Genomic DNA, 25,367 nt, shown 5'->3' with positions numbered 1-25,367 from the left:
GGCCTACTGTGTGCTAGGCATTGCTGAGCCTGGGGCTTCACAAGGAAAGCTAGGGATGGTGAGTGCAGGCCGCGAAGCCCCAGGAAGGTGCGGGGCCACTTCATGGGTATGGGACCTGGGCGGCCCCACTGGGTGCTGTGTGTAGAAGAACCCTGAGCTTGGGCTTTAATGTTTGCTGCCACCATTTTGAAATTCTCCATCATTTATGAACAAGGGACCCTGCCTGCATTTGCATTTTGGGACCTGCAAATTATATAGCTGGTCCTGAGGAGGGGAATTGATTCAACTTCTAGTTACAGCCCAAGTTAGCCATAGAAGGCTTTTCCTTCAGAGAAAGGGAGGGCCAGCAGGAAGAGGAACAGTATGTGACGAGACATGCAGGCAAGAGTCAGGGAGCACTGCTCACGTGTCATCTAGCGCTCTCTCCCTCTACTGAGGGAAAGGAAACATGCTCTTCATGGAGAGCACTCTGAGGTTCGAGCACTGAAGCTGGAGTGCGTGGATTTGAATGCCAGCTCTCTTGTTTCCCAGCTGTGCCTTCAGGCAAGTTACTGACTCTCCCTAGAGTCCAGCATCCTCATCTGTAAGGGAGGAAAGTTGTACATTCAAGACTCAGGATTGGTAGGTGTGCGTCACTTTTGAGTCACAGTAAGGAGAAGCAGTTGTGTGGGCTAAAGATTGTGGTCAGAAAAGGATCCCTGGAGGATGGGGAACAGCCCATGCTGAGGCTTGGAAGTGGGGATGTGCAGGTCATGTATGAGAAATATGGAGAAAGGCAGTGGGGCTGTTCTCAGTGTCGGTGAGGGAGAAACAGCTGGAAAAGAGGCTGGGGCTACTTTGTCAATGACCCCAAGTGCCCAGCCAGGAAGCCAGGACTGTATGTAGACAGTGGGGAACTCCTGAAAGCATTGGGCTGGGGCCTGATGAAAGTGGTCTTTGATGAAAATCCCTGTGTGGGAATGTTCTCATTCAGCTCCTTTAGAAAGTCAGGTCTGGAGAGAGGAAAGTCAGCTATGCCGGGGCCTCCTGAAGGATGGGTGAGATCCCACCTCCAGCCCCACCAGGCGTGCAACACAAAGGCCCACAGAGGGCAGCAAGGAACCTTGTGCTCCTAAGGCCAGCAGCCCTGTTCTGTCTTCCCAGCCGCCTCAGGAATTGCAGTGTTGTTGCCAATTATGGTTGCTGGCCTGCAACAGGGCCTGTGGGGCTTGGAGGCTGAGCAAGGCCGCAAGACCCACCCTGGGGATGCTGACTTCATGGGGGTTGACAGTCACATTGACACGAAGCAGGGTTTGTGTCAAAAGTTCAGGAGGAAGCGTGACAGGATAAGAGGGAGAGGAAGCAATGTGGACAGCTCAATTATCCTGGGACCAAGATCCAGCATCTGGATTTCCAGCTGCAAAAGACCAGAAGGGACCGGAGCTGGTCCTTCCACCAGGGCAAGGGGATGAGTGAATGCTCAAGGTGGTTCTGAGTGTTGAGTCCCACCCAGATGAGGGGGAGGAGTGATGAAGCTGCCCCACCTTCTCCAAACCTGCCTTTCAACGCAGCAGCATGCCTGTCCAGGTCTCTCCCTTCCATCTGACTTTGAGCATGTCCATTCTCCAGAGGAGACGTCACAGAGGATCCTGAGGTCTGCACTGGAGCTGCCACATCTTCTCCCTTGTCTTCAGGCAGACCTGGATTGGTGTGGCCACAAACAAGCAGCAAGTGTAGATAACGCAGCACACCAGAGGGTGGAGAGAGAAGCTCACAGCCCTTCTGGACAGAAGAACCACTGGTGCCTATGGTGACCTGTCTATGAAAGGCCACTCTCCCGGGTCACTCCTGCATGGCCCAGGCTTCTTCTCTTTTGCAAGACTAAGTCCAAGCTATCTAGCACGGCACATGAGCCTCTGTGTGCTGACGCTTGCTCTCTTCACTCTTTAAGTTCCAACAATATAAACATATTTGTTGGCTCCCTTGTACTTTGCAGTATCTGGAATATCTTTCTCTTATTTCCTTGCAGGCATCATTAGCTCCAGGGATACTTACCCTCCCCTGCCCCGCTTAGGTGAGGCAAAGAACCCCCTATCTGTGCCCTAATAGCAAGCCTTCATGAAGGGAATTAAAGCATCAATCACATTGTATTATAACTGTTTGTGTCTCTCTCTCCAGGAGACTGGGCTGCAATCTGTATGCCCAAAGGGAAGGGTGGGAAGGTCTGACACACAGCTGGTGCCCAGGAAGAAGGAAATGGATGTGGCCCAGAGATGCCTGACTCACGTGAGCTCATGCAGTGACACTGGGGTTCTAGGATTCACGTCCATGGCACTTGCTGGGCACCAGGCTCCTGCTTGTCTACATGACATTTCTCTCAGCTCTCGCTATCCTGCAGTGGCTGATGGGGTCTGTGGGCAGTCAGCAAATTATAGAGTCCAGTGGCAATCAGCTCACCCAGTCTTCACCAGGGGCTGGCACAGACTGGGCGCATGAGAAGCTGAACTGAAAGGACGAGAGCAGGGGGCACTGCCCTACCCAGTGGTAAGGGCAAGCCTGCACCCTGCCGAGGCCACTGTCTGCCAGAGCACCAGGAGGATGCAAGGTTGATGTTGCAAAGGAAACCCATAGAAATCAATAGTCTTCTGCTTCGCGACCTCCTTTCCCATCCAGTTGGTGCCATGCTTTTGGAGCAGAGGGTATTTTTGCAAGCATTTAAGAAAAGTTCCAGATTTAGCCTGGACTTAAAAGTCAAAAGTCCTAGAACTGACTTGGGCTACAGTGTAATGAATTTTGGCAAGAAAGCAAGAAAGTTCCCTAGAAGTGGAGGTGTCATGAGCAGCAAGGTATTGCATGTGTCTGCACAGTGGGGCCAGCGGGCCATTTCCTCCTCTGGGGACTATAGGCACAGACCCTGTCTCTCAGGGGGAGGAGGCCAATGTTATTGAGCACTTCCTAGATGCCAAGCATTGTGCCAACGGCCTTACGTGTTTGTCCTCCATCCTGACAACCTCCTTGTGCAGTAGGCAGACCGGATGTCAGGCTGGAAGGTGGGCCAGTTAGCAATCATTGCTCTCCAAAACCCTTAAGTGATCTCTTACTACCTGGCTGCCCTGGCCCTTCCCCTGGAGACCTCAGGAATTCCTTATGAAGGCCCAGAGGAGGCACCCCAGGACCTGCTATAGCCTACCATGCTCTGCTGGTGTCCAGGTCACTTGTTCCAGCTACAGACAATGTAACTGTCACCCCTGGAGATAGATATTATTATCCCCATTTCATAGTGAACTTGAGAAGGAATGAAACCAGGGAACTTGCCCCAGGTCACATGATTATCAGTGGTGGGATCAGGGTTCAAACCTGGGTCTGCCTAACTTTGGCCACTGCGTCGCAACATCACAATATGCTTACTCCATGGATTAACAATATGTGAATGCAACCTCCTCCAGAGGTTGAGGGTCTGATAGCCATGAATTAAGCCTTCCATGTGCACAAATCCAGGTTTCTGAGAAGTCCCTGGGAATGTAGAGGCACGTGCTGGCAGATGCCAGGGGAGTTCTGCAGGGCACTTGCAGAAGCTCTTCTGCTGGCCCAGGGGAGGTGTCTGAACACCTCACATCACTCACTCCTGTGGTTTCATGTACAAGGGTGTCTCTTGTGGCAGTGTGGCATAATGGAGGGAGTTCTGGACTGGAGGACAGATCTGGTTCTCATTCCAGCTCTGCCCCACATATAAGCTGTGTGGCCTTGGCTGGGTTACTTAACCTCTCTGAAGTCAAGCTGGCTTAGTAGGTTGGGTTTGGAGGTGGTTCTAGTGGCCTTTTGGGGGGATTCTCGGAACCCCGTCTGTACAATCTGTACTTGACTGTACAGATTCTGTACTTGACTGTACAGATTCTGTACTTGACTCCCCTTCTGTACAATCGCAAAGCTCTCATCCTTGCCACTCATTCTTAAGGTAGCCGGGGTGAGATCCCAGGATACATTTTGTCAAATTAGAAATGTTTTTATATCCTATTTTAAAGAAGAAAAACTGATGGAGGGTTGTAGAGTACAAATGACTCAATTATAGTCCCAAGAAAAGTCCCAAGAGTAGTTTTCTTGATGCATGCCTAAGATGAAAAGAAAGTGCCCTTGGGGTGCCAGAGGCAGAAACCCAGCCCTGGGTTGGGCAAACCTCCCCACCTCTCCTTGTTGGGGAGCTGCCAGCAAGAGCCAGAGGCGCTGGAATTCAGAGGGAGTGGCCCTGCCCATCACCTGCTCCCCACCACCCCAGCCCCCGGGCCTTTTGGCATCTGGAGGGGAATCAGAGGGCCCACCCCTGACAGCAGGACAGAGTGACTGCATCTTGTTCCTCTGGAGTGAAACAGGTTTGACGGGGTGAAAAGTCCCTGGAGAGACAGAAGCAATACTCTGCGTAATGCCCGCCTCTGTTATGGGGAGAATGTGGTGTAACGTCTAAGGTCTCCTATAAAACATGTTACCTAGTGCTGAAGAACAGAGAAATAATTTGTGGATTGGGCCCTGTGTGTGCTACTGCTGAAACTTGGCTTTTGATTTTTGGCTAAAAATCCTCTGCTTTAATGACAACCATTAATTGCTCAGAGTTTATGAAAATGTGTTTGACTTCCCTTAGGCATACTGAGATTTCATGCCTCGAATTTCACAGGAGCAAGCATTTCAACCATGAAAATATACAGCATGCAACACCAGCACCGCTCTCGCCCAGCCCCCCTCACTCATTCTCTACCCTTTTACTGTATTGTATTTCTTCTAGGCAGTTACCACCACCTAAATCATTTTATCTACACATTTGCTTGTTTCTTTCTTCTTCTTCTTTTTTTTTTCCTGTCATACCCTCTACAAGGTAAGCTCCATTAAGGCATGAGCCTCATCTGCCCATGTTTGTCATCGTACTAATCAATACCTGAGAAGAGAGCTGGTGCATAGTAGGTTTTGATATAAATTAGTTGAACGAATGCATGGCTGAGTGGATGAATGACAGCTCAATCAAGACATGATGTTCTTAATCTAAGAAGTATAAGCACAGCCCTGGTTCATGATCCTGTATTTTGTTTCCCATAACTACACTTAAAAGTCTTCTTTCAGTTTGAGTCCTTTCCCCAGCGTTTTGCCAATGGAATAATGGAGCCACCAATCTTTGGACTAGAACAGACATCATGATTCTATACTGCTGAGCCTCTTGCCTGCCCTGACTCTCCATGGATGTCTAAAGAAGTAAACAGCAACCAACCTCCCTCCTCGCTAATCCATTCTCCCTGGGGCTTGACTCCAGTCCTTCTTCCTGTTGTAATCCCTGTTTATGAAGGGGATTCATTCACTCATTTGTACAACAAACATTATTGAGTGCCTACTGATGGCATAGGCATTGTGCTCAGCATTTGGGATAAAGTTCTGACAAAATTCGGCATGACTTAGGGACTCATGTAGATGACAGCCAAATGGGGCAACAGGGCAAACAAGAATGACACAAATAATCCCACAGCTGTAATTTCAGTTGTGTTATGTGATAGGATCATATAAATTGTGAGGAAGGGTCGACCATAAGTAACTCAGGAGGAGGCGTCGGGAAAGATCCCCTGAGGAAAAGGAAGGCTGAGCAGGTGGGAATCAGACAAACAGAGCCTAGCAGGAAAGAAGAGCATTTAAGGCAGAGGGAACTCCTGCCCGAAAGCTCTGCAGCAGAAAGGTGTTTGCCCACTTCCAGGATTTTCTTAAGAAGAAGGAATCTTTTTTCCTAATAGACCAAGAGGCTTTCAAGGAGTCAAATTAACAACTGAGAAAAGTTCTAGCCCAGAAAATACAACCACAATAAGTTCTTTTTTTGACAAGAATCTTTAGATCTCAGCTTCCCAATAGCTGGCTTTTTCCTTTAAAATACAACCTGAAATGTCTCTGATGGTGGTGTCTGAAGCTGGCTGCTAAGGCCTACGGCCATGCTGTGACACTTATCTGAAGATGCAGATGGTGTGAGTCTCAAAATGGTCATTTCTTTCTCCTCAGCAATCTCCAAGCATTTTTCCCCCCCAACTTCCAAAGTGATCAAGTGGGTGAGCACATAACCCTTCTGAAATGGAGGCCAGACCCATAGATCCCCATTGGGAGTCCAGATTCCCACACCCTGATTCGCTGATGAGCTTATGATTTGGGCTTCCACTGAGCTTAGACTAGAACCATTTGTACATGGAGAGGCTCACCTATGCTGGATTACTTCCAAATGAACAAGAGGTGTTTTTTCATAATTTCAAGCATACTTCTATCTTAATAACCAGCTGTCTATTGGATACCATTACTTTGATGTCCTCTGAGAACCTCACACCCAGTGCCTATAGTTCCTATATAGTTCCTGTCTTCCAATCCACTGTCTTGCTGTCTTCTTGCATTTGATTTAGAACCATCATGATTCGAGAAGTGCTAGAGTCATCTTCCTAATGCCTTCCTCTTTCGCCTTCCACATCTACTTGGTTACCTAATCTTGTTGACTGCATCTCAAAAATGCTTTTCTAATCCAATATATCTCCTTACTCCTATTGTCTTCTCTTTAGTCTAGGCCCTCACTTGTGATCAATCTGATCAGTCTGTCCCCAGTCCATCCATCAGTTATACTGCCACCAAAATTATCTTCTTAAAAAATGCCGGAAAAAAAAACCCTTATTGACTCCTCATTGATGAATGAATCAGTGATTCTCCAAGTGTGTAGCAGCTGCAGTATCCCTGGGAACTTGCTAGAAATGCAGATTCTCTGCCCCCACCCCAGACGTGATGAATCAGAAACTCAGGTGATGGGCCCCCCACCCCCCGCAATCGGTTTGAACAAGCCCTCCATGTGACTCTCGTGCAAGCTCAATTTAGGAGATCCCAAACAATCAAATCCAACTTCATAGCTGTTCCCCTCAGCCTTGAATTACTTGGTCTCAAATTCCCCTTTTCCACAGTCCTAAAGTCCTCATCACCCCAAACCTTTCACTTTTCTTTGCATACATTAGGCCCTTTCCCCATTCTGCACTTTTCCCCGAGGCTGTTCCTGTCTAGAATATTCTCGCCATCTTTCCCTACCAAATTCCTACTCATCCATGAATAGCCAGCTAAGAGGTCACCTCCTCATGGAGGCTTTCCTTGACTGCCTCAGGCGAGCATTTAGTTAGTTGAGCTTTGGTTGACAACCTAGTTATAGCTATTTTGTCTGTAGATGTGGCTTTAACATTGGAAGGGGCTTTCTATTATATAGTAAGAGCTGTTTCAAATTAGAGCAAGCTGCCTGGTGAGGGAGAAGTGGTTATCAAGAGGCCATGGGAATTGTCTAAGCGGCTATCCCTTAAGGTCCCGTCTTTTCTACTCATTACTCCTCCAGGAGTGATGGCTTCTCATGTGCAGAGCCCATAGAGTTGAGAAGAAAGCCTGGAGCCTAGTAGGGACTAGACAATTTTTTTTAAAACAGTATCAATGAATAAAAATAGATCTCTGCCTTGTAAGGAAGGATAGGTTACTGGATCTCAAAGATTTTGTCCAAATTTGAAATTTCTGCCTTCTATCTATTTGCAAAATCCCCAAAGGGATATTCCAGATGTGCTGATCCTTATATTTTAGGCAGAAGCAAAACCACCTTCCCCCTAGCACAGTGATTCTTCAGTCATTAGGTGGCGAATGAAGGGTTTGGGATAAGAGACCCACTCCTCCTCCCTAACCTCCTGAAAATGTCTGCTGCAGTAAGCCAGTTACCCATGAGTCTGGCATCTCCCTCAGGTAGAACAATTGTCGGTATCACTGCGGCATTGAACCTATGATCTCTTCCTGTGTGCCAAGTGCATGTCACCCTCCTCGCTCCCTCCAGCCCATTGCAGTTCAGCTGTCAGGGCCCTCTGAAGCACTTAAGTGTCCTCTTCTCCACTGCTGTCTTACTCACATAGTTAAGAGCATGTGCTTCCAAGCCATGTAGACCTCTTGGGTTCCTATCTGTGCATTTCCTTTTACCAGCTGTACAACTTTAGGCCAAAGTCCTCAGTCAAAAGTCCTCAACTGCACAAAACGGTTAAATCTACCAGGGTTGTCACTGCGTACCCATGGAGATGTGTACACAGTGCCTAACTTGGAAGAAGCAGCCACCAATAAGAATGTTTATTATTATTTATTCCTTGGTCTGATCTCATCTCCACCCCTAATCCCAGCACCAGCTTTGAATGCTTTTCCACCAAGTCAGAGAGCCCACAAACCCAGCTCCTTCTGTTTAGGCTGCTTGGAGTCTGCTGGATGCCTTTTCTGTCTATAAATCCTCCACCCCATCAGCCTGTTTTCAAGCCCCAAGAATGTTCACTTTCCATATGCTCCCCAGCTGGCCACCAGTGCAATCTCCTAGAGGTCAACCTTGTGTTCAGGAGCATTCTTTTGCAGCCATTACCTTTCCTTAAAAAAATGCAATGCCTCTCTGGTTAGGATATCAAAGCAGTCATGCACACACACACACGCATGCATGCCCACCCATTTGTATGTCTCACGTGAAAATCATCAAACTCATTAGGCTGTGTTTCACAATTTCCCAATAAACGTTCACGTTTTCTTGCCACAGAGACTTCTATAATTCACCTGGCAACGGCATTACTGAACTCTGCAACAATTCAACCCAGCCCAACTCATTGGTGGTAGCCAGTTCCTAGGAGAAAAGGCTTCTGACATCCTTGGAGTTTTCCCCTTCTCCACACTTCATTGCTTCTCCCATCCCTGGCCCCTACAACAGGCATATTTGTGCTTGTTTCATTGGCCTGCCATACCCTGCAACCAAACATAGGTTGAGGATTGTAGGAAACAAACCCATAGTCCCTCGGAGTGCTTCTAACCTGCTCTGTGGCTCTGCCCATTCAAGCTGGGCCAATCTCCATCTGAACCAAACAGAAACCCAGGGGGCTATGTCAGCACAGAGACGTCTGCATCTCAGCTTGCTGTGAAACAAGTGTGCTTTTTGAGAAGCCCACTCGCCCACTGTAACGTGGGCAGAGCATATGTGAGGAGTTTGGGTCTCCTTAGATTTGGGGGTGGGGTCTTTGAGAAAGAAGGTTAGGCTGGAGAAGTTTCCAGCTGAATCCATCTTCAGTGACTGCGGCTGTTCCTGGTTGTGGTCTTCAGTGACTGCGGCTGTTCCTAGTTGTGGAACAGAGCATGTGCGAGGCCCTGGGGCCAGGGCTGTGGAGGGTGGAGTGTTTGTTGTGGACAGTTGGCTGCTCCCCAGGCTTCAGAGCACCCTCACTGAGGCAGAGCCTATGGTGCAGCTGAGCAGGGCAGGAGGTCAGCGAGGCAAAGCCAGGCTTCACCGAGGACCTGGCATTGGCTTTGCCAGGTCCTTCAGAGTTTGAAGCCTGGGCAGGGGGTGCGTCTTCCTGGTGAAGCCAGACAAATCTCCAGGTAGCAATAAACTGACTACACAGCCTTCATTCCTGAACACATGTTCAAAAGCGATAAAATAAATGCAGATGGCTTCTCCAAGCCTCAGTAGAGGATTTTTACATTGACTAAATGAACTATAAAGCACATATAGACACACATGTGCTCACACACAACACAGGAAAGGGAACAGCAACAGAAAAGTCCTCAGAAATACCAAACCCTAAAACACCAACACCAGCCTGGAGGAAGCATTGTTGAACACGAGAGAGAGACAGAGACTGAGAGGCAGAAACACAAGAGAAAAGCCGTGCTATAATTTGCAAGGAGGAAACAAAAGATGCATGCACACTCACACACTTACACATGTACACATCAGAGAAGCATGTCGGCAGAACTTCTAGCAAAAAGTGACATTTCACTGCCTGGAAGGGTTAGAAATACCTTCCCTGGTTTGTCAACTGAGGATTAAAGGCCTTGTCAGTAAGACTGGGCCAGTAGTTTGGTTGAAGAGACCTGCAGAAAGGAAATGGGCAAATCCCACCCTAAGGTCCACCTCCCGTAAAGTCCATGATTAATACATGTTAATTATGACTAATCCTCCACTACGGAGCTTGGAAAGTCCCACCAAAATTACAGAATGAGGGATCCTGCAAACCTTGCAAACATCATCATCAACACTGAAGGAGGCTTCTTATGTGCCAGGAAATGGATGATTTTATTAGATTGCCAAACAGTCTTATGAAGTAGCCACTATCCCCACTTTACAGACAAGTAGACAAAGGCTCAGAGAGACTAGGTAATAAGCTCAAGGTTGCAGTCTGTAAGAGGGGAGAATTTTAGAGTCTCACATGTGGCAGAAAGGAGTCCCATCAACAGGCAACAGAGCTTCTCACCCTAGCATTCATTAAGGAAGTGAAGATTATCCATCTGGACTCTGCCCCTCTCTGCAATAGAATCTCATGATGTTGAAAGCCCCAGTTAGGACAAGGGAATTATTTAAGGCCATGCAGCTATTGGCAATAAAGTTGGCCCACAACCCATTTTCTCCTGTGCACTCAAGTTCTTCACACTGCAATATACCTCTGCTTAATGAAGCCCCTGCAAGAAACTAAGCACTAAGGGAAGATAAGGAGAGAGTGGAGTTTTTCCAGGAGCCAGATACTAGCCCTCCAAGCCTCTCCTATCTCAGAGATGGGTTTAATCTTCAACTAACCCCAATGGCAAATGTGTACATTAGATAGAAACAGGCCTCCTATCCACCTCGAGAAGGCTCTGCCCTGGGCCCAGAGCTAACACGTTGACTCTGGCAGCATCTGAATAAAGTTACTGACATGGAACCGGGTATTGCCGCATTGCCCTGGCCTTCCGAATGAGTGAGGCTGAGCCGTCAGATGGCCTGCAGCCCAGAGTTCCTTTTGGGAATATTTCTGTCTCATCCCCAAGTCTCTTCTCCTCAGAGCTGCACCTGCCCAGAAGCATGCTACTCCAGACTTGCTCTGGACAAGCCAGCAAACTCCTTGCATTCCAGGCAGAGCTCAGGACTCAGCTCTACTCCTTAGGGTCAGTGCCCCGCAAGGCTGGGTTCTGGGGTCCTGTCACTGAAGACCACCTCCCTAATAAACCAGACCACCTTCTACCATTCAGAAGTTCCAGAAGAGGACCTTAAAGGCACCTCAACTGTAGGCCTGAGGATAGAAAGAAAGGCCATATGATAGGCAGGTGAGGGAGCATTTGCGGCAACTCAACAGGTTTCTCCAACTTTCTAGAATCCACTGTTAACCAGGGCCATAAAACTGCTTCTTTACATTCTTGTGTTGCTCCTGCAGTGCTGGCTAAACAATTGAGACTCAAGCTTTATAGACATGCGTCAGCTGCAGTATCCCTCAGCCTGCTGTTTTAGGGGTGGAGGGCTTACTAGAAGCCCAGGGAAATGGTCACTTTGAAATGACGAGCTCCTGATAACTGGGCTTGGGCTAGTCCTAAGACTCTCCTTGTCCTATCAGCTGGTTTATTGTGTTCTTGATGAAGGCTCAGTGAAACAATAGGACAAAAGGTTCCCATGCAGAGGGCTGTGCTTTTCATATATCTAGGACTATAATACCCACTCTGAAATGTGATGCTGCTATGTGGGAGAGGGAGAGACTAGTGCCGAGGGTTCAAGACTGTGCCATCATTGCCACGTAGATTACAATCTTCACTCTGCCACTTACTTACTAAAGACCATGGGCTAGTTGAACCCACCAGCCTCAGTTTCCTCACCTGTAAACTGGAGATGATACTGGCTCCCTCAAAGATTTGTGACAATTAATGGTGGCAGGGTTTGAATATGCCTGGCCCATGATGGGCACATGGTCAATTCCTTATTTCCTTCCCCCATATTTTAGGCATCCAAGATCAAGTGCAGTGTCATGATGTTCCTAACTAAGGCTACTGCTATTTGCTGAGTCTATTTCAAAAGTTCATGTCCCATAAAGGACACATTCCATACAGGTGTGTGCTAAGGAGATGTCAGTGTGTAGGACAGGTGGGCCCTAATGAATGCAGGGCAATCCAGGTTGGGCAGAGGGCGGGGCTTCAGGGCAGTGCTGGATTAGCGGACACCTTGTACCTCCGCCAAGATGGGAGATGAGCATCGTTATGTTCCAACCCCAAGAGGATAAGCTGCTTCTCAATGGGAAATGGGCATCAACAAACTCCTTGATGGACATCCCTGGTGTCCCCTCAGTCCTGCCTGGGCATGACAGGTGAGGCCATCACCACAATGACCCCTTGGCTGTCATGGACTCCTGTTGGGACTCAGAAGGCACCAAGAAGTTCCCTTCCATTTCGGCATTTTACATCTCGGGGGGATGGAAGGGAATGGGTGAGGGACTAACATTCTTGAATGCCTGCGCTATGCTAGAAAGTTTCAGGGGTTATAACCTTCCTCGGACGTAGGCAAGGACCGCTGTCTGACTCTGACCCTAGGAAGCACAGGCTCGGAGAGTCTCTAAAACCTGGACAAGCTCACAGGGGAGGAGCTGGAACTTGAACCCAGGTCCGACTCCAAAGCCCTAGCACTTTCCAACTCTGCTCACAGCTCTAGAAGGGGCTGGCAGATGAGGAGGGGTGGTCACAGGCTGAGAGTCGGCCATAAATAAATTTATCCTCTATGTATAGATGATTCATGATCCATTTCAGTTTGCTTCTGGGTAGTCATGCAATTATTTTGTTACAAATAGTTTTAAAAAATTCCTATGTGCCTAAAAAGATGAAAGCACTTGCAAAAAGCAAAACAAAAACCAAAGCCAAAACAAAAAAATTCAACCCTTAAACAACCCCAAACCCCAAAACAACAAATGTGCTGCAAAGAAACTTCCAAAACTAAAATTGCCAGGGTCGTTGTTATTGTTCCAGGACCATAACATTGGAGCAAATCATAATTCTAATTTTCCAAGCTAACAGCAGAGAATTTGGTATAGAACTTGCTGGCCAGAGCTACAGGGTATCATTTTCAGTGGAGGCCATAACAGTTCTTTTAATTCATTAACCCAACATTAAATGTACCAGAAGAGGGATATAACTGTGTTTATACACAACTCTGACATCATCTGATTTTAACAAGTTTACTAAAACGACAGTCATGGCCTTGACAATACTGAATGCAAAATACTGGTGTACACAGATTTTACAGAGTGACTCCTGAGAGCCGGATCACAAAACAAGTTTTAACAGATGGGAGAGGCCTGAGGGAAGGCAAGCACACTGATTTTATTGAGAAAAAAGCTTATATACTGTAGGGTTGCTGAAGTTTAATAAATAAAGGTCAACTTATAATATATAAAAACAATATAAACATTTATATGCTACATGCATATCATATAATTTAAAGTAATAATTTATATATGGGGAGAGATGCCAATTCATGTTCTTCCGATTTTTCTCGACAAGGCACACACACAGGACGTGTCTATCCGTATCCACCGCCAGCCCACGAGTTTATTGTTTTCTGAAGTCAGTGCTCGGACGTAGGTTTGGGATGTTTTGCACTGAGAGTTCCAGTGTTTATCATCAATACCCCTGCAACCGTTTTTGACTGGCCTGGCTTCCTTACATCGCGTTTCATAAAAATATTGTTTGACGGGAGAGTTGCCCGTTTTGATCTCCCCCAGCACCGTGACCTGGTGTCCCCGAATGTCGATGGCCGATGACTTGTCGGTCACCCACAGACTCTCACTGTCACATACCGAGTACTCCCCTCGGTGACTCTTATGCTCCGCGTACCGTTTCCGCCGTGATGTTCTGTTCGCCACCACGGGGTTGCCCACGTAATCCTCCATAAGATACAAGGGCGGGGGCTCCAAGGGGGTGCTGTCGCTCAGCAGGACCCGCGGTGAGTTGTAGCGTCTCTGTTGTCGCAGCAGTTCGGTGTCCATTGCAATCACTGGCTGGAATTCTGACTTGGCGGGCTCCCCCCGCTCCGGCTCTCGGGGAGCCTCAGCTTTGGGCAGGGTGCTCTGGTAATTTTCCTTAACGTCCACCATCTGCTTGGAGAGCTTGTTTTTCAAAATATCTGCCTGGATCAGCTTAATAATCAGGGAATTGAGTGAGTCTTCTGGCAAACTCCTTTGATCCATGTTGTTACCTTGGATGCCACGGAGATAAGCGAGAAATATCACATAAAACAAGATGGACATCACCTTGTTCACCTGTAAGATCTGAAAAGGAAACACAGGTGTTAAGAGCAGGCTGTGGCAGCTGAGTCTGTGTTATTCTGGCACCAGCTACCTGAGGCTGAGTAGCCCTGGGAGGGCACGAGAGAGGGTACCGCCCCCCAGGTAAGCAACGCAACTCCCCTCTGGACATTCTGAAGAGGTGATTTCTTTCCCCCACCCCCGGGAAATACTGAGAATGCACTCCAGGTCTGCTGACTCTGCTTTTTGCACGGGTTGTATTTACATTCGATGTCTGCTTTATCCTGCAGTCTCTGCTTGTGGGTGGACGATGTCCTACCGCTTCTTTAAACATCCCTTGAGCCTGCAAAGACGCATGGTTCACTCTACCTTGGCAAAGCATGAAAACTTCAAACCTGAGAATTGTAAACATGGAGTAACTTCCCTTCAGCAGCAGCAGCGGTGGCCTTGTAATTGTCTCAAGAAAGAGTTCGACTGCTCCCTAGCTGCAGCCCCTGGAACACACTGAGGCTGAGGACTGGTTCAGTTGCCCCCATATTGCAGTGTCAGATGTGGGGTCATCCCTGGCCAGGCCGCAGCTGGAACGGTCTATTCTCCTGCCCTTGGAAATGAACATGTAGGGCCACTACCCACTCCGTGAGAGGGCCTACGTTCCAGGGTGCTCTGCCGAGCTTTCTGATAGACTCGCATCACCAACTGATCTGCTCCATCCCCGGGGACCCTCTCCACAAAACGCAGCTCTGCCACAGCACTACTTGTAGAAGACAGAGATGCAGAATAACCACCTTACATAAATGGGCTGGACTTGCCCAGAATAGAAGAGTCATTGTTGATTCACTTGCCTCCTTTAGATTTTTAACATTTCTGCTACAAAATGTTCCTTTTAGTGGTTATGCTTCTTCTAATTCTACTATTTCCTTGTTGAAATGGCATTTCAACCCATCCATGCTCTCATTCTGTTGCCATAGTAGAAGCTTAACACCGGACTCCGGTGGCGTCCTGGTGGAATTACAGTGCTGATCTCAAGACACCTTTATTGCTAGTGTCTCCCTCACTAGAGCAAAGCCCAGATCTTCTGAGGGTAGCACTGGAAGGAGATGCTCCAGGTGGAGAGGGGCAGCTGAGCTAGTGATCCCCCAATTCGTCCACCTCCTTGAGATATTCACTCCTTAATCACCATCGCTGCCACCTCACTGGCTCCCAGGGGGGTACATCATTTCCTCTTTAAAGTTCTGTCCAAACATGGAAAATAAAAACTCTTCCCCTGGTTCACCTTTGGTATTTTCGGAAAGACTTTACTAAGTCCAGGGGGAAAATAGAGAGGAAATAAACAAAGCCGACACAAGAAACAGAAAAGCAGTCCTGCTAACCAGCACCTATGTCTGAGCCTGCCAGTGCTCACTCGCTCCCAGGACTCACAGACAGCCTCTTTCCCAGCTTGTCTGAAATACTGCTGGCCCACTTGTCCCTAGAGGTCAACAACAGTGAGGCACTCTGCTCATACTGCCTCCTCTTGCTGCTGTGATAAGGAGACCATCTTCTTTCCATGGGAACTAGTCTTTGGGAAAACTGACTCCTTCAAGGTCAAAGCCAAGAGAGGGATTCTAGCTTTGCTGCTCACCCTTAGAGATGACTCTAAGGAATTGTACTATCCTAGGAAAATGGTTCCTCTACAGCATAAGGAATCTCCCTCCTATTCTGCATACAAATGACATTTTCTCCAATATTACAGGCCCAACAAAATGCGACTTGAACAATACAAAAAATATGGCATACAACTAGGATTACATTCCCTACTCCCCTCAAAAAGAATAATACAGCTGCAATAAAATCATTTAGGACTGACAGTCTATTGAAAAACAATTTATTAAACCTCCCAAAAGCTCAGCCACTGTAAGCTAAGAGTGCACACAATATCCGCTCTTAAGGAAATAAATCAAGTATGGTTAGTGAAGGGAGGTCCCAGGTAGAATAAGAGTCAAGGTACAGATTAGTGAGGTAATGACCAGGATGAACTGAGAGGGAGAATGCTGGCTGATGCTGATGGATTGAGGAGGAAAAAGTAGGAGTCTTTATGGGTGGTGGCTGGAATATGGAACCAAAGTTTATTAGAAGTAGATAAGCCATATAAAGAGGCCATCTCATCTTATTCCTTCATCTTATAGATGAGGACAATCTAAATGCAGTTTAAAGAAGAGGAGAAAGGCCGGGTACGGTGGCTCACGCCTGTAATCCCAGCACTTTGGGAGGCCAAGGCGGGTGGATCACGAGGTCAGGAGATCAAGACCATCCTGGCTAACAAGGTGAAACCCCGTCTAAAAAAAAAATACAAAAATTAGCCAGGCACGGTGGCAGCCTGTAGTCCCAGCTACTCGGGAGGCTGAGGCAGGAGAATGGTGTGAACCCGAGAGGCAGAGCTTGCAGTGAGCCAACATCACGCCACTGCACTCCAGCCTGGGTGACAGAGCAAGACTCCATCTCAAAAAAAAAAAAAAAAAAAAAAAAAAAAAGAAGAAGAGGAGAGACCCACAGGAAAGTGAGAGGGGTTCTCTGCACTCTGGCCCTCACCTCCCTTTTCCATGTGATGACTGGGCTCACAGGCCTCTTGCTCCAACCCCATTCACTACTCACTGCTACTCAAATCACGACCCATGTGCACTGCCTCTCCTGTTGAAATTTCACCCGTTTTTCAGTGCCTGGTTCCAAAGCTGACCTTTCTACAATGCTCCCCCAAGATCCCAACGGTAGCACCTGCCACTTCCTTGCAACCCCAGCCTGCTCTCCCAGTGGCTGACCATTTCTTTCTTACTTGCCATGATACTTTGTAATAAGTAGTGGGAGTAAGTCATCTGCAGGCTGGTGAGTGTTTCTAAACTCTTTAGAAGGCTGTCTTAAAGCCCTGCAGGCTTCCTGTGGACTCCATTTTAATAATCGACTTCTAGCTTTTTTCGTAGAGAGCAAGTCCAAGAATGTTGCTAACAGAACTCCCCAAAACACAGAGGTTTGCAGCTGGAAAGGACCCTAGACAACCTCCTCATTTATACAGATAAGGGAACGGAGGCCTGCAGTTGTGGTGAAGTGAGCTGTCTAAGGTCAGACTGCTAAACAATGGCAGAGAGTGACGGGGGCATTTGGTTCGTAGGCTCAACAAAAATCACATGGCTTGTGCACCATGAAGTTATCGTGAGGGGTAAACAATGAAATCCACATGGAAGCACCTAGTATAGCATCAGGCACAGAGTGAGCACACTAGAAATGTTAGAGAACATGAAGCTGAATGGCCTGTGGCCACGGGAGATGGTGCACACCTGCCCTTGACGCACACGGGCGAGGGACCCAGCGTCTGGAGAGCTCCCTCCTCTACATCTGGCTCACAGCAATCTGTACCAACATGGTCCTCACAAGGCTTTCCCCCAGATGCCATGGTGCCCGACTGCTTGGATCTCAGACCAGTTACACTGGTTGTGGGAGAAGAAAGGAATATTATGAACTGGAAGCCCAGAGAACAGACAAATGACGAAAACAAACACGGGCAAGGGAGAGGTGGTGTTTCTGAATTTGCTGGGGGCAAGAATAGATGCATTCTGATCTCTGGTCACTTTTTGGCCACCAATACCTTCATTTCTCACTCCATGTCTGGGGTGGGAGTCCCCCAGTGGGCCAGTTCCCTGGAGTGGGGAATGGAAACAGGAAGGCAGTGCCAGCTCCATCCGGGCAAGGCACAGCAGCGAGTTCTTCTATTTAGGGGGATGTCTATGCTCTTTCTCTAGGGGTCCCTGTCATCTGCAGAGAGCTTCATTTAAGCAATTGTCATATTGTGCTATTATTGTTGGTGTGCCTTATGTCTATGCTCTTTCTCTAGGGGTCCCTGTCATCTGCAGAGAGCTTCATTTAAGCAATTGTCATATTGTGCTATTATTGTTGGTGTGCCTTCTCTTTGATGACAGGGACCATGTCCTTTCCATCCACACATCCTTGACTCCCAGCATAGGGCTGGACATGCTGCGGAGTTTCAATGTCTATTTACTGAATGAGCGCCTGCTACGATCGAGACCTACCCAAGGCACCACTTACTGGCTGGAGAGCCTGCATGGGCTTTTGCCAAGCCTGGTTTTGGAAGCCAATCAACTCTGCCTTCTTTTCCCAAAGAAAATACAGGCCCTGGCTCTGAAGTCGGCCATGGTCCCCAGGCTCTTCTTGGCTATAATTAGAAAAAGACCTGTTAAAGACCTTAGTAAACCCCCTTTCTACACTCTCCCCAGTGCCCATTTCCCCTGCTCAGAGTTTTCCAAGATCCTGACCGACGTGCATGTGCGATTTTCCTCACTTAGAAACGCTTTCCCACATATGGTGTTTTCTCAGTCCCTGGAGCAACATTCCTACAAGGTTTCACCATCCCTCAAAATACTCAAAAGAGAGCAATTTCTGATTCCTTCTTTTGGGCTCAGTTTACAGCATCCACAGAGGGTTTGGGGGTATTCAAGAAGCAGCTGACATGGAAAAGGAAGCTGGGGTAGACAGTGGCACAGAATCTGAGCCCCCAGCAACCTGCGTCTGCCCTGTCACATGCAGAGACTGGGCTGCAGCCTTCATCCAATTCACCTCTCCGGGACCAGCTTCCCTACACAGGAGCACCTCCTGACCGTGTACCTAAAGACGCCTCTTGCTGCACATGTGTGAAGTAAATTTTTAGACTGCTTAGGGGTGAGATCACCAAGAATAAAAATGCAAAGTGCCAGGTACTGGCTTACATAAATCTTAAATCCTAGTAACAACCGTCCTGAAGTATGTACTATTATATTTCCCATTTTGAATGGGGAAACCAAGGCAAAGAGGGGTTCCACAACCAGCTAACAAGCAACAGAGCCAGGATTTGCACCTTCTGGCTCTAGAGCTCATGTTATTAATGATGACACTCGGCTGCCTCTCCGTCTGTCCTTGCTCTTAAACATTCTAGAGAGTTTACTTCCAGGGGAAGCCCAAGCTCCAAGCCTGGAGCCAGGACGGCTGCTGTCAGCAGGCTGTGCCCTTCCCCAAGAAGCCTCAGCTCTAAGCAGAGTTTGCAGAGATTTGAGGCCATCAATCCTGTGTCCTCCTCCCTGTATTCCCTATGAAAGCATTCCCCACAAAAGTAAACACAGTCCAATTCCCTCACCCTAGTCCCTCCTGGGCCTGATGCTCTCCAGTGCAGCCCATCTGCAGGTCACCTGTGCCTGCAGAGGCCCTGTGCTGTAGTGGACAGAACACGGAGTGCACCATCTCACATCCTGGGTTTGAGACCAGCGCTGGAAATCTGGGTGACTTACAAAGAAAGCAGAAAGGCTCTGTTTTAGCTTTCCTCAGAGAGGAGTCATGAGAGCAGAGGTGAAAGCAATTTTTAATTTGCCAAATTTTTAATATGCAAATTCAAGAGATTTCATTATTTCTGGTAGAGCCATATTCTCTGGAGGCAATTGCATTCTCTGGCTGGGGTCAAAGAGGACGCTGGCCAGCTGTGTCCAGAAGGGCCTGATTCTTTGGAGAATTTCTTCGGCTATGACATGGTCTCTGACTAATGCTACAGGCTCAGGAGACATCCTGCCAGATAACCCTAATGTCTTGTTCAGGGACTGGAAAGGGAGAGAGGTGGGAAAGTGATAGATTTAAAGTAGAATTACAAAAGGGAAAGGAATGTGGTGGAAATATTAAACTAAGGCCATATATAAAAGACTGGCTATGCTTGTTCCCCAAATCTTAATTGAAAAATTAATTCACACTGGCTTTTCTCTGAACATAGGTCTTGAGGCCTCAAAATTAGTCAGTGGGGCCACACGATGATGTTCTGACCCATGACAAAGCTGAGAGCTGGGAGAGAGAGATCCTGGTGGAGCCTCTGCTGGGGATTGGTCTGGTTTTGGTTAATCTCTTTATTAATGATCCGGAAGCAGGAGGGAGGAAAAAGTGGCAGATTAATTAAAATGCACAGATGACGCTCAAAGGGAAGGTGCTGCAGACACCAGTGAGGACAGACCAATTAGGCTGAAGCACCCCTGGGGGTTGGCAACCTGGAAATAGCATGATTAGATTCAAACTAAAACATGTAGGTTAACTCACCGGGGGTACAATGGATCCAAAACCAACAAGGGAGGGAAATGCTTGGAAAGGGATGAAGGGAGAGGGTGACTTGGAATTGCTACAAGGAGTAAATGAGAAATGAGCTCACATGAATAAAGCTGTGTGGGTTTCCACGGCACCTTCTTCCCTGCTAGCTCTGCGTCCTCCACCTCATTCACTTTAGCACACCTCTCGGGTAGTGGCAACCATGAAACTCCCTGTCTTATGGAGCACAAAAAAGACATAAATTGAGGGACAGAGCCAAGATCAGAAAGCAGGCCAGAGATGGTCCCCAAAACATGCTGACGCACATGCTCTAAAGTCACGGGAAACTAGAAGCAGTCAGTGAGCTAGAGAAGAAACAGCTAGTCTCTCTGTCGGTATTTGGTGAGGCCTCATTAGACAATCCCTGAACTCAGGACAGGTCTGTATCTATGCAGTGTCAAACCAGGTGAGAGAAGGGGCAGGGAAGTGGATTCCTATCCTGTTCTTTAAGATATCTAATTCTACTGTTGTTCCTCTCCTTAAAACTTAGCACTTAAAACTCAGGGCTCTGAAACTGACTAACACACATGGTCAATCCTCGGCCCAAGATCTGAAACAGGACAAGACACTCAATTTTCAGAAGATGCTGGCTTCTCAGCAGAAATGAGGCAAGACATGGTCAACAGTGAAGGCATACTCTAGGATAAAATAAAATAAAACAGAGAACCTCAGAAGACTGACTTGCCTCCCTAAGAAAGGAAGTACTGAAACTGGTCCTTCTGAAGGCCAGAAAGTGAGGAACAGGGACCCCTGAACAGACAAGAAACCTATACCCCAAAAGAAAGCTAAGTGGACCGAGATGGAGATAGAAAGCTGTGAGTTTCCTTTGCACAGCTGTTAGGAGAGGAATTTCACATTGTTCAAAGCATACCCTCCTCTGGCCCCGAGGCCGTGAAAGATGGAAGGCATGGCCCACGTCAAAACAGTGTGTGCCAGCCGCTCCAGGGAGGAAGGTAGGACAGTTATTCCCCAGGCCAAGGAAGCCTCTGGCTTAGCCCCGTCTTGGCAAAGAGAGATCTTAAAGGAGCTTGGTATGCCGACACAAGCCCCAGGAAACTCAGGTTTGCTTTATCCTTTGCATATCACAAACTCCCATGTCATGGAAGGAGGGTGGACTAGGAAGGATCTGCAGAGAAAATCTGAGTCAATCCAGCTACTAGCCATCATGGTGTTATCCTGCATTTAGTGGTATTTGTTTTGGTAATTCACACTCATCCACCACTGTGCATACAGGTGTGCATGCATGGGTTTGTGTGCCTACACACACACACACATACACACACATACACACACACACCACGTAACTACCTGAGGTGAGGATGGGCTCTAGTTGAACTATTTTCAAATTTTTGAATTTTGAAAAATTTGAAACTATTTTCAAATTATTGAATCATTTAACGTTCAGAAACATTTCAATTTTGGTATCATTTTCTGTGTCTGGATTACTCCAATCTCTAAGTGTGAAAACACACAAGGGGAAGTTGCTTCAGCCACATAGGCAGCTGAAGGTACAGCTGGAATTAAAGAATAACTTTGACCTCAGATAATAGCTGCCCAAGTCAATGTTTTTGTTTTAAATTTACGCTTATGTTCGAGTTGAGTTTATGGTCAAGTGTATATGTTGTCTGCAAAATGCTATACAACTGTAAGTGATACCATTACAAGGTAGGGGCTGCTGAGTAATTGATTTTCAATAATTCTAATTAATAATAATGATGATAATGATGAAAGTATTTATGTTATCCACCCCGACAAGCATGAGTCTCAAAATGGCAGAATAAAGAAGTTGGCTTCCTCTTCTTCCTCTTGAGGGTTGAAGGCTAAGGGAAATCCCAAAGCATGCCTTCCATTCAATTCTTACTTTGGTTGCCTCTTCCAAACCAAGACCACAGCTGGCTTGGCAATGGCCAAACCTTTTTTGTGTGCATCAACCATAGCAGCAAGTCGGGGATAAACTCAAACCATACTGATTTGGCCCCCAGAGGACTTGGCTGCAGAAAGTGTGGTCAGATGGCAGGCTGACTCCTTTAGACTTGGCCAGCAGGCCTGTGTCAAATATGGCCCCTCATGTCTCCCTGCTGCCACACAGACAACCGCCTTTCACAAGGATGAGGTATATTGACTGGCGGTCTGCGGCTATATTGATTGGCGGTCTGGTCTGGATCCCTTCTCCAGAAAACCATGGTGTCTGAAGACTGACAGCTGGGACTGTCTTTTGCTCCTCCAGGTGTCTCTCCCCTCTGTTCCCTGTGGCTGCCATCATGCTCTTGAGTACTTTTACAGACTAGGGAACTGAGGCAGAAGAAACGTGTCTGGTGCTTTTCTGAGTCTCTTCTCACCCACTCATGTAGTGATGCGGGGATGTGCACACAGGAAGAAAACCAATCTTCCATCAAAACTGGAGTGTGTGGTAGGCACTTAATAAACACTATGACTCCAGCCCCAAACACTCTAGTGACTCTGGGCAGCTGGGCAAGACTGAAAAACCAACCCAGAGCTTGTCCTCTGAAAGCAATTTTGGCACAAACACTCTGAACCCCAGGCTGTCTTTAATCACAGACACAAGTCATAATAATCGCTTGTAATAACAGCTCACATTTATTGAGCCTCCCCATATGCTAGACTGTGTGGAACACTTCACATGGATGATCTCAATTAATCTTTGTGGATACGATTATTATCCCCACTTTTCAGCCAAGGAAACTGAGGCTCAGAAGGATTAAGTACTTTTTCTTAAGAAGACACATCAATTGAGAGGCAGAGCCAGGGAACAAACCCCGGTCTCTGTGATCCCACAGGCCTAACTCTTAGCTAATACTGTGGAATATCTCTCAATTTCACTCCAAAGTCTAAGGCACCTGCCACTTCATTGCAGTAAACTAGGTAGCAAGCAGCATGCTGGTATATTAATGTTTCTTTCTTTGTAGAGTAAGAGACATTCAAGACAGATCCTCTGAAACATAAAGGGGAAATTTCCAGTCTAAGGCTTGCGTCACCAATTCACAGTAGCTGAAGAACGTATCTATGTGATATGGCGCTAGTGGGATCAATTGTTTATGGTTTAGTTTCTCCAAATGTAAAATATTCCTTTCCTCGTTTCTCATTTGATGGTAAAAAACAACCAAGAACCCAAAGACTCATTTTTAAAAATGGCTGGAGCGTTGAAGGTGGAACAGATTTCTGATTCTTTTGTTTTCACAGATTGCAGCACATTTGCAGCTGATGATGAGAAACAAAATAATGTAGGCTCTTGGCACATCCCCTGTTTTGATCTGTTAATAAAAACCAACTCTGCCACTAATGAGCTTTGTGGCCACGGGACAATCACTGTGCATCTTGGGGGCTCAGTTCCTGAGCAGTGTTTCTCCAGAGGGGTGCTACTGGGATTTCAAACAGGACAGTTTTTTATTGTTAAGTTTAATCCCCCACGCATGCAACGCAGGCCCCCACCTACTAAATATCCATCGTGACCCCAGTCATGGTGACAACTGAAAAAAAGGACCCACACGTTTCCAAATGCCATCTGTGGAGACCCCTCAGTTATGAATCACATAACACGATGCTGGGGAATTAATTGTTTTATGATCGTTGGCCCTTTTACAATGTAATCAATGCTAAGGAATCCTTCTGCTAAAAAACTGCACACGTGCCCATAAAGAAAAAATATTTTAAAAAATTTCAGGGTGATTCAAAGAGTCCATAAAAATCATCCTAGTGTCCCACAGATTTTAGGTTTAGAATTCTTGAACTAAAGATTTTCAAAGGTTCTTTCTAGTTGACATACCCTATGCTTCTATTAACCTGTGCCAACCCTAAGTCATTTCTTCTCCAGACCAAATAGAGAAGAAATGATTATTATCAGCCTAATTTTCTGGTCCTCTCTGTTTCTCTGTGTCTCTGTGAAGCCCAGGGTGCCAGGAACTGGCATCCAACTCTATTAGGATTGTGGTACAATGGAAAGGTTATGGGGGGAAGTGACTTGCCCAAAACCAATCAATCAATCAGTACAAGAGCTGGAACCAAGCCCAGCCCTCCAGATGACCAGCCCTACGCTGCTCATCCACAGTCACACACAGAGCAGTCAGTGTATTTAAGGACACATGGAGGGAAGCCTGCCCACACCTACCAATAGGGTTTCCTGGGGGAGGCACAGGGGTCCCAGGTGAACCTGACCAACACAGCATGTCTGACACTATGTGTGAAGCCTGAGGCCCCAGCAGCCCTACTCAGCCCATGGAGGCAGACTCTTTCCCTTCTTCCTTTCACAAGTGTCTGTGTAGCACCATCTATTGGCATCCACCTTCCTCATGGACACCAGGAATCAGAGCATTTTCCTTTCTGTCCATAAACCTGCAGTCACTCTGGGTGACTTCACTTCCAACCTGATGGCTTTTTCATTCCTTGGTCTCCATGTTCCTGCACATCCTCAAGACCTGTGTTCTCCATGATGTTTGAAAACACAAATGCGATTCCTCAAAGACCTAAGCAATTCCTCAAAGACCTAAAAACAGAAATACCATTCAACCCAGCAATCCCATTACTGGGTGTATACCCAAAGGACTATAAATCATTCTTTCATAAAGACACATATGCACATATATGTTCACTGCAGCACTACTGACAACAGTGAAGACATAGAATCAACCTAAATGCCCAACAATAATAGACTACAGGAGATGAGCCGTCATCTTGTAATGTCACCAAGGTCATTCCATTAAATTTGCTCAGAAGGGCCTGATTCAGTACCTGGATGAGGAATCTACAGTGGATCTCTAGGACGATTACTGATGTTTACCAACTACTCGGGGCTGGAACCCTGAAGAACACGGGAGTGGCCTGGCACCGCTGGTCTCCTGAAGGTGTGCGCCAGCGGAGGGTCTGCAAGCCCCACGGGTCGGACTGCAAAGTGGTGAAACAGAAAGGTGAAGCCACCCACTGCTCATGGAGACTTCAAGTAAGTGGGTGAGTGAGTGCCAGAGAGAGAGAGAGAGATAGAGAGAGAGAGACTGGGAGAGAGAGAAAGAGATAGAGATACAGAGACAGAGAGAGGCTGAGACAGAGAAAGGAAGAGACAGAGAGAGACTGAGGGAGAGGGAGAGAGAGATGGAGGGATAGAGAACAAAGAGAAAGAGAAAGGATAAAAAGAGAAAGAGACAGAGATATAGAGACTGAGAGAGATAAACA

The 25,367-nt window shown here is 47.2% G+C and overlaps 1 protein-coding gene across 1 annotated transcript in view; it reads right to left on the bottom strand.

Annotated features, from left to right (window-relative positions):
* Positions 1-12,963: 12,963 nt before the first annotated feature.
* NTF3 (neurotrophin 3) overlaps positions 12,964-25,367 on the bottom strand; it is a 64,110-nt gene continuing 51,706 nt past the window's right edge. Inside the window, exon 2 of the mRNA XM_016922826.3 lies at positions 12,964-14,069. Coding sequence (XP_016778315.1) covers positions 13,275-14,069 — 795 coding nt within the window. The 3' untranslated portion in view covers positions 12,964-13,274. The remainder of the gene's footprint in view (positions 14,070-25,367) is intronic.

The sequence above is a fragment of the Pan troglodytes genome, chromosome 10 (assembly GCF_028858775.2).
Source record: "Pan troglodytes isolate AG18354 chromosome 10, NHGRI_mPanTro3-v2.0_pri, whole genome shotgun sequence".
Classification (NCBI taxonomy): Eukaryota; Metazoa; Chordata; class Mammalia; order Primates; family Hominidae; genus Pan; species Pan troglodytes.
Note: the sequence above shows the minus strand (reverse complement) of the source record. Positions and strands in the feature narration are given on the sequence as shown.